Source organism: Patiria miniata, unplaced genomic scaffold (assembly GCF_015706575.1).
Source record: "Patiria miniata isolate m_02_andy unplaced genomic scaffold, ASM1570657v1 HiC_scaffold_3, whole genome shotgun sequence".
Lineage (NCBI taxonomy): Eukaryota > Metazoa > Echinodermata > Asteroidea > Valvatida > Asterinidae > Patiria > Patiria miniata.
In genome coordinates, this window is record NW_024037069.1 from 42,683,444 (window position 1) to 42,693,585 (window position 10,142).

At 36.9% G+C, this 10,142-nt stretch overlaps 1 protein-coding gene across 1 annotated transcript; it reads left to right on the forward strand.

The window, feature by feature from the left end:
• Nucleotides 1-236: 236 nt before the first annotated feature.
• Nucleotides 237-9,788, forward strand: LOC119736961. Its single transcript, XM_038211008.1, has 12 exons — nucleotides 237-515; nucleotides 855-998; nucleotides 1,213-1,336; nucleotides 2,821-3,014; nucleotides 4,001-4,151; nucleotides 4,770-4,847; nucleotides 5,371-5,532; nucleotides 6,102-6,173; nucleotides 6,746-6,817; nucleotides 7,392-7,463; nucleotides 8,228-8,293; nucleotides 9,625-9,788. The coding sequence occupies exons 2-12, from the start codon at nucleotides 873-875 to the stop codon at nucleotides 9,777-9,779; spliced, it is 1,272 nt and encodes a 423-aa protein (XP_038066936.1). The 5' UTR covers nucleotides 237-515; nucleotides 855-872; the 3' UTR covers nucleotides 9,780-9,788.
• Nucleotides 9,789-10,142: the final 354 nt, after the last annotated feature.

The following is a 10,142-nucleotide window of genomic DNA, read 5'->3' on the forward strand; positions in this document are numbered from 1 at the left end:
ATTTCGGCATGCCTACCTGCAAAATTTCTGGATCCACGAACGAACAGCAGGTATAGTGTAATGTACTCTAATGACGTGCACAATCACATATGTGTCAATTTAACACACCCCCCCCCCCCCCGAAAAAAAAATAAGGAAAACAAAATATTTTTTAAGAAACGTATGATCAAACAGAATCGTGGTAGCAGGTTTTTGCTAAAGTTAGCATAATTTTGAAATGCAAATCTGGCCACCTTGGTCACGTGACAGGAAACTTTTTTTTCATCACCAGAACCATGCTGCGCAGCGCCGCGCCGCAGCCGGGCCACGGGCAACGGCCACCTGGCCGGCGGCGCGGTACCAACATACAGTACAGCTCAGCTCATCACGCGCGGCCGGTGCTGGCATATCGTATTCTGAACATCGAAGTACACCTCTAATCAAGACCGTGTACTTGACTTGTTGCAGTCTTGGCGAAGCAATTCGCATAAAGTTTTACGAGAAAAAAAAGGAGCAGCCTTCAAGACGACACGGAGGTATGTATCCAGCCATGGTGACATTTAAGGGAACTTTAATTCAAGAACACTCTGTATACTAAGCAAATCGGCAAACGTCGAACATGTATTTATGCCGATCTCAGCTGTTCAAGGTGACGGAGAGGTGTGGAGGTGCACCAGTTGTGAAGCTTAGACATTGGAGCTACTGCTTGATGTATATTCCTTGCTCTATGGACTGTGTAGTTATTTTTGATTTTTGTTTTAATGCCCTCTATTTTGTGATTGAACAACATATAAGGAAGTTAGAAAAAAAAATGCAATTTTAATATTAATATATATGCTAACAAACTTATCAATGTTTTTTTCTGTGTTTTTCAGAAGTTTAAAAGTAGGCCCATGGAGCATCAGGAAAAACTTGACAGGCTCTGGGATGAGGGCATGACAAACTATGGGACAGCCGAGGCTAAAAGAAAGGTTGCATTGGCCATCGAAAGAACTGGTTTGACTGCGAAGCAAGTGAAGGTATCAATATTTTCATCCTTCTCAACCAATTGCGGTGTAGATTAATTTATGCCAGTGTTTCATTTATTAAGTCATCAAGTTTCCAAATTAAACAGAAGGTCTGTGTTGCCAAATATTTTTACAGCACAGAGCAAGAAGAAGTGCCACATGCATGACATGTTAACAGTTAGGCCTATTAAGTGTTTTTGAAACAATTAACTTTCTGTTTATATAGCGTTGGATAGACAATAAACGCAGGACAAACCATCGAAAGAATGGCAAGCAGAGGGTCTTACCCCTGCGCAAAAGAAGATGCAGTGGCTACAACATCTTCATGAAGAAGTTTATAGGCTCAAAAGGTAAGATTTGTCTACTTAATTGTTCTCTTTGTGATACATGTAGAAAGAAACAGCATATTAAAGTGAAACATGATTTTTTTTTTAGTCCCCAGAACCAGGAGTTAAGTTGGTATGGTTGTTTATCCTTGTGACCTTGTTCCCACTGAAGAAACATCTAGGCCTATATATTTCCTGTTTATTCAGTAGCAGGGTTCATTATTGGCCACTCTTAAAATGCAACATGTAATGTCACAATGGCCACTATATCCACATTGTTGATATTAATTAGTAAATTGCCAACAGGTCACTTTTCAAATACTTTCTGGTATGTAAAAATCATGTACTTTAATCAGTCTTTTTTTCTTCTAGTTATTAAATAACAAAATGGGGATATATAAATCAATCAGCATTTTACAAGAACACACACTGCATACATGTGTGTAACCGGTAAAACATTTTAAATTACGTTTTTGGCACCCTTTTATTGTTTTCCATCTTTTCTAAAAGTCTGTCCTGAATATTTTTTAAGAACTATTTCATAATAGAATACTCCATGGAATTAGTTTTTAATCCATTTAAATTTGTTTTATTTCTTGAGCTTAATTGTCCAAGTATCAGTAATGTAGTTGGTTTTTGTTTTGGTTGGTTTCATTGTTGGATCATCCTAGGACGTACCTCTTGTGGAAAATAATAGATACTTTGGGCTCTCAGTGTGTTATCCACATTCCAATCCCCTGCTAAAACAATTACCTGATCCATATCCACTGGCACAGTCATTCAAGGGTTTTTCTCTACACTGTGTCCCTTTTCTATCAGCCTCATGTTATTCATTATCCTCGTGTGGTTTGCCCAGGAATGTCAGGCACTGCAATCCTAAACCAGGCCTGTGATTATAAATTTTGTTTTAGCCACTGACCTTGCAGAACTCATGTCTCTTTCTTCTTATATTTTGTTGTCCTGTGGTACAACTGCCCATGAAAAAAACCCACAGTATTCAATATAAACATGAACCTGCAAATGCACATAAAAACGGTTCCTCAACTATATTTCTGTATGTGATGGGTCTGTTGGTTGGGGGCTTTTTGGCAGCTTAAAATAACATAAGGCGAAGTAAAAAAAAAAACATGTTTAGCGTCCCCGCCCGCTTCCTTTTTAGAGGCCGCCTCCTTTTTTTTTTTTTTTTTAAAGACAAAAATTGATAAATTTTAACGATCTCTGACGAAAGAAATCGTATTTTTAGACTTTTATACCGTGTATAAAGCTGTGGAAATAGTCAATGAGTCCAAGTGGCGGCCATTTTGAAAAAAGCTGGTAACCATCTTGAAAAATAGCCCGGCCGCGTTGTCTTGAAAAATGTGTCGGGCGGCCATTTTGGAAAAAAAAAAAAAAAAGGGCCTCCTCCTTCCTTTTTGTCAAAGAGGCAGGGCGCTAAACATGTTTTCTTTTTTTATTTTGCCTAATGCATAATAATTATTTTATAACCACCATTCTATTTGCTTATAAAGGTGCCACGGCTCTTAACAGGGCACAGATGATGCAGCAAGGTGTGCAGGAGTGGCGGGGGTTGGATGAGGAAAATCGAATGCTCTACAACAAAGAGGCTGACAATCAGAATCAGTTACCCCAGCAAACCACAACCCTTGGAGAATCAGGGTTTCGAAGCTTTGCCAACAATCTTGGCCATGAAGTTTCTAACATGGTGAGATTAAAAATGGTGTTTATGTAATGCAATTCACATTTTAAATTTTACTGTAACTAAGTGATGAAAGAATACAACTTGAAAGGAATCATGCAGTAATGCAGTACACAAAATAAGATAGATGATACTATTGATAGCACCGACTCATTTTTGCCTTTTAAAATACATGATATTTTGTACTAGGATTTCATTGCTTATCATCTTTCCCGCTGTAATTTCTGGTTAATCCATGGCAGACAACAATAAGAAAACAATTCAAGAAATATTGTTTCGATTCTGGATATAAACAAATTTTACAGTAGATAATAAATTCATTACATGTACAAGGCCAAAACATAATAGTTCTGCTTCGGTTTACATGCATTCGAAAAGAGGGTAGGTGGGTAGAGATTTTTTTCCCTTTTTTTTTGACGATTATATGGCGGCGTCTGCCTGTATATAGGCCAGGGTAAAAGGTAGTTATTGATGGTTTTAGTTGTTGTTTTGTTTCATTTTTGTCCATAAAAAGATGGGCTGTCAGAATACGGTAGGTAGGCAAACCGAGAAGCAGAAGTACTTTTTTGGGGACCTTATATGTGTGCATTTATGTCAGCAAGTATCAATATAACCTAAAAGTCAACTAGTCAGTCAACTGAAACTTATCCCTTCCTACAGGTGGTTGTCATTCGATCAGTAACAAACTCCCTCAGGGAAAAATCTTGACATACATATCTTAGAAAGATTGAAATTTTGTTTAATCCAAGCACTGACCAAAAAAAAAACCAAAAACAAAAAAAAAAAAACCACCAAAACTTAAGAATTATAAGTTCAATATATTGTGTAGTCTTATCAGAGGGGATCCACGACACTCTTTTTATTTCACAATTTCATATTATTGTGTCTTTCAAAGGTTACTTCTGTGTACTAGATTGCTCACTTGTGTTTTAACAGAGCACTCATTTTGTCTTCAAATTTGTTGCTTATTTTGTTGGGACATTTATTCGCAGTGTGCAAGAGTTGATGGCTTGGACTGGGTACTGGTGTGCACTAGTGCATCTTTAGGGATCTCTACAGTGCATGGCAGTGATGTTGGTGTCGATCTTGCCACTTCCACAAATTTTGCGTCCAAATTTTGTGCTTCCAGTGGATTTAGTGGAGGTGTGTATTGTAAAGTTTGAGTAAACGTACATCTAACAGGGGTCTTCAACCAAACATCAATCAAACTATAACTAAGGAAACATCATGTCTATATTATTAATAAAGATCCTTTCAAAATGTTGACACCTTGAAATTGATTAAGTCATGTATAATGCTGGGGAAAAAATCATTGCAAAAAAATGTTTTTGATCTCAAAATGAATACAACTTGATACACCAATGAATGCTGTCCCACTCATCTGGGGAAAAAATACTGGAATTAATCTATGCCATCAGAAGTTATGCATGTTTTAATACAAGATTTGATACCTGTCCATTGATGCCATTGGAAGCTATTAAGCTGAGTGAGATTTAGACATTACACACAAGTTAAATGCAAATGGGATTGCTAAACAAATAGCAATGTACATGTACGTATTCCTTCGTTACTTTTATGAACATTCGTGATTTTGTTTTACAAATGATATAAAAAAGGATGATATATCCCCAAAAATGGTTCATGAAACCTTACTTTTTAACTGACATTAGAGGAGATATAACATTGCAACACAAAAAGGGAGTTACATGTATATATTTTCATCATGTTGATGGTCTCCTTTCAATTTGTTCTAACACCTAGTTAACAAGTCCAGCACCGTTACTGAAGACATATCACAGCTCAGGGTTAAAGTGCAGCAGCTCTTCAATCAGAAATACAGTAAGTTGGAATGTGGAAAACAAGTGGGGAGTGGACTGGCTAACTGCAATTTTTGTCGTATTACACGACATTTTAAATATAGACCACACACGGGTACTATATGTGCCACATTTGGTGGTAAAAGAGTATATTTCGATTAAGCCCCCCAAAAAATCTCCAGTTTCTGGTATGGAACTTGCCCAAAAAGACGCACGGCAACGCGTTTTTTTTTTTTTTTTACCTGTTTTTTTGCTTTAAATGTCGGCTGATGACTGCAAATGGTGCCAGACTTAACTTAGTGCAAAATATGGGAGTCCAGAGAGGCCACATGTTAACAATTATTCTCCATCATAACCCCATCTAAAAACATGTTAAAATTGTGCAGCAGCAGGATTCCAGTTAAACCAGTGAGTTTGGCGGTTTTGAGACATCATCTTTCATAGACAAAAAAACTTTTTTATTTTGCCGAAGCGCATGGCTACGGCGACTTTTTTTTTTGCCTTATATTATATTGACAAAAAAAATGTTTTCTTTAATACTACAGGGGATGCAACATTGGGCAAAAAGAGCCAGATGAGCTACAAACTGCTGGAGGCTGGGCAGATAGAATGCACAGGGCTGCCGATGCCCTTGAAGAGGCCTGGGGCCTATGGGAGAGAGGCCCTCAAAAAAATCATTGAGGCAGAACCATCTATCAAATTCACAGGTGAAAACACATCTCTATCTTTAGATGCACTTTCATCATGCTTGTTTGTGAAGCTCATTTCCAAAATATCCCATACTTGCTGACCGAAAGCTAAATAACCAGTTCTTCAGTAAAAACGTCATACATGTGCGCACACTTCCGATTGCTACTATTACATGAACACTCAAGTTGCGTTAACTTCCAGTTCCAATGCTACTTAACAACGTGAAGTGGGCATGATTTATACTGAGGTGACATCACACGAATGAACCAGATAGAACTTGTCTTGTTTTAGTGCATGTAACATAGGTGAATGTGCAATGCAATTGCAATACATTTAAGCAGTGAAACCCCCCCCCCCCTCGAGGTTGTCAGTTTTAATTATTAGTCCCAAGATTTGATTCTGGTGATACATGAACTAAGTGGCCTATTTTCGAAAAGTGAGGCCCCCCCCCTCCTGCCAAATCCTGTGTGCCCCACTGCATTTATGCACATTTACATTGTAATGTGCTTCAACCCGAAATGTGCTTCAAATGAAAACAATCACTGAATAATCAAAGCTTTACATCTTTGTTCTTTTTTAATACTAGTGTCTGCCCAGCCTCCCTCCACATTGGATGATGGCCCATCTGGCCAGCTTAATGCTCAACCAACAAACAGCAGTAAGTAGGCCTATGTTTTTGTGACGTGGAATATTTCTTTGAGCTCATACAGTGCATATCAGCAAAAGGATTGTGGATACTATGTGATTATTTTTTCATTAAACTCCAAGTACTTTGAAAGTCCATTTTTGGAGCAATGGTCAACTTTTGATCTAAACCAAATGTTGCAGAAGTGGCCAAACTGAGAGTAAGTGAAATGCGTTGAACAGAGGATTTTGTTCAATGTTGTCGACTTGAGTTGCTGCATTTGAATTGAGTTTTACAGTCAAGCCTTCATTTGCTTTGTTCTTAGTCCTGAATTTGAGAGTACATGCAAGGACATTTGAATTGCTCTTTAATGTTGGATTATTGACAATAACACTCATGTAAATAATAAAACAGATCCGTTTAAGTTGAAGCAAAACACATCCAATTCTTGCTGACTACAGGCTCATATAGAATCGTGAATGAATGAGCCCTGCCAATCAGCACGTGCTTGACCACAAAATGGACTTGTGGTACGAATTTGTCTTGTGTAAAAGTGTTACACTGAATAATCAAATCTTTACATCTTTGTTCTTTTTTAATACTAGTGTCTGCCCAGCCTCCCTCCACATTGGATGATGGCCCATCTGGCCAGCTTAATGCTCAACCAACAAACAGCAGTAAGTAGGCCTTTGTTTTTGTGATGTGTAAAACATTACTCCAGCTCAGTGCATATCAGCAAAAGGATTGTGGATACTATGTGTGGTTTTTGTTTTTTTAGTAAACTCCAAGTACTTTGAAAGTCCATTTTTTGAGCAATGGTCAACTTTTGATCTAAACCAAATGTTGCAGAAGTGGCCAAACTGAGAGTAAGTGAAATGCGTTGAACGGATGATTTTGTTCAATGTTGTCGACTTGAGTTGCTGCATTTGAATTGAGTTTAACATTCAAGCCTTCATTTGCTTTGTTCTTAGTCCTGAATTTGAGAGTACATGCAAGGACATTTGAATTGCTCTTTAATGTTGGATTATTGACAATTACACTCATGTAAATAATAAAACAGATCCGTTTAGGTTGAAGCAAAACACATCCAATTCTTGCTGACTACAGGCTCATATAGAATCGTGAATGAATGAGCCCTGCCAATCAGCACGTGCTTGACCACAAAATGGACTTGTGGTACGAATTTGTCTTGTGTAAAAGTGTTACACTGAATAATCAAATCTTTACATCTTTGCTATTTTTTAATACTAGTGTCTGCCCAGCCTCCCTCCACATTGGATGATGGCCCATCTGACCAGCTTAATGCTCAACCAACAAACAGCAGTAAGTAGGCCAATGTTTTGACATTATCACCAATTTTATGAAAGGGCCTATTTAGAGAGTTCCGCCACTTTTCATGGTGAAATCTGTTTTTGTTCCCACCTGTCTTGATTTGCAACCATAGCCTGACAAATGACACCACATAAACCACAATCGAAAAGTGGCGCAATTCTCCAAATAGACCCTTTCACAAAATTGGTCACTGCTCAGTCAACCGTGAATGTTATAACATGAGCAGGGTGTCCTTTTAAAGAGGAGATTAACCCTAACAGAGGATATCTCCCTTTGATTCACATGTGCCCTACTTCTCTTCCAATTAGCAAAAAATATCTCTGTTTCGTTTTTTTATCCACCCTGTATAGTGAAACTCACAAAGCAAATACCCTGATGTACATGTTCATTTTCTAATTTGTGTTCAGATATGACATTTGAGGTGTTGTATCATAGATAAAATGATGTCAGAGAAGTGTCATTAGAAATTTACAATACATAATAAGCTAAGACAGATTCCAATAGATTGACTTGTGATTTAATTGAGTTGTGAAAATTTGCCCTATCAATTACTTGATTGTATTTCCAGTAGTTTACCCCTCTTTTAACATAAGTTGTACCTCATTTTATTTCTTGTTTTTTTAATGTAATTTCCGTGGTATTTTATGTAATGCGCCTTCGATCATTTTTATGTAGACCACGCAATATAAATTTTAATTTATTATTATTATTTTATTATTACTTCGAGTTTGTCACAATTTTGTTGTCTCCAACAGATGTGCATGTAGAAACACCAAGTGACTTGACATTGCTTCAACACATGGTTGAGCAAAATGCCACAGGTATGCTTACAATCCCGCTTTTTTATGTAATATATCTTGGGTTGGTTTGAAATTGCTTTGTGTTATACAGTACAAGTTGAATTGGAAAGTAATGGTTTTTAATATTACTGTCAACGTAAAAAGCTTACTGTAATGAACCACACGGGGTACTGTAGAACATTGCACAGTTGTTTGGATTGCAGATGATATAGAAACAAACTTTATAGGTGCATATTAAACATCTGATTAAGAACCGATTGAGCATTGCAAACATCAAAAAAGAAAAAGAATTACCTAATTATTATGGAACAAGTTGCTGGACTGTTAAAAAATGAGTCTAAAGCATCATGTACAATCATGGCACCTGGTGTGCTGACATTTTCAAGAAAAGTGGCATTTTTGTATCAATTTACAATGCTGTTCAGCCAACCCAGTTTTTTTTTTATTCGAATATTGCCCCCAATTTACCATTTATGTTTAGTCTGAATTTTGATGAACGGGTGTATGTTCATGTAAGTTGGACTGGTCCCCTGACCTAGTTACAATTCCATAATGTCTATAAATTGCTCCAATTCAATTTCAGTGGGGTCCAGGAAGCAGACTACAAGAAAACAATGGTTTTTACTGGTTTTCTGGCATCTGCAAACACAAAACTTCAAATAAGTCAGTGTAACAATAAAATAGTAACCCCAAATCTATCCATTTCTGAAAAATTACACCCAGAGCAAATGTTGTTTATAAAACTGTATGCATTTCTTTTAAAGGGAATGTACATCATTGGCTTTTGCTATAATTATCAGAAATTGACTATTTGAGAGGTTAGTATAATAGATCAAATATTGTTAAACTTACATGTTTGAAATTTTGCGTCCGAAAATGCTGGAAAAAACCAAGAAACACAAAAGTGTTCAAGTAGTCTGGTTCCCTGACTCAACTAAAGATGAAATGGATCAATTTATAGATGCTGGAAAATTGTAATGTAAGGAAACCAGTCTAGCTGGCCTGCATCCGTTCATAAACATGTAACCAATAGCAAACATAATTTTGACTGAAAAAAAAAGTAGTGGAAAAATAGTTAGGTTTTTCCAACGGTAGTCGGCCAACCACCGTTGGAAATGATACAAAAATACCACTTTTCCGGAAAATGACTTCACACCTGGTGCCATAATTTTACAGGATGCTTAAGACTGTCATTTACCAACATCCTAGTACACATGTAAGGTATGTCGTAAGAATTTGGTAGTTTTGTTTTTCGATGTTTGCAAATGTTGTATATTCCCTTTAATCATAAGCCAAACATAAAATGGCGGCTCTTCATGTGCAACTCTTTTCTTTCCCCTTTTAATACACAGATTCAGATGAATATGAAGTGGAGTGTTTGACGGAAAGAAAAAAACTAAGAGGCAAAATATACTACCTAGTAAAATGGAAGGGTTTTACTGAGCAGACATGGGAACCAGCAGGCAATGTCTCATACCAGCTGCGTAGCAACTTTAGTAAGAAATAGAAACGATAAAGGGGGGGGGGGGGCCAAGACAATGTATTTTCAGTGATACTTCCTTTCTTTCATTTAAATTTTAAAACCTTTTCCCCCATTTGAATTGAATTGTTAACTGGAGCTACCATTATTTTTTCTTGATAAAAAGAGAACTTGATCCATGTCATAATTATCGTTTAAGAAGTCTTTCACTTCTAGAGATTGCTCATTGACACAAATTCACCAAACTTCAGAAAATGTTAGTCAGTCTAAGTCCAAAAAGAAAAAAAAAAAGGTTTTGGATCATATGGTGCTTGTAGCTTGTGCAGTGTAAAACAAATAACAAAAATATTAAATAAATAAAATGCAACGAAAAGTAATACGTGCCCCTAA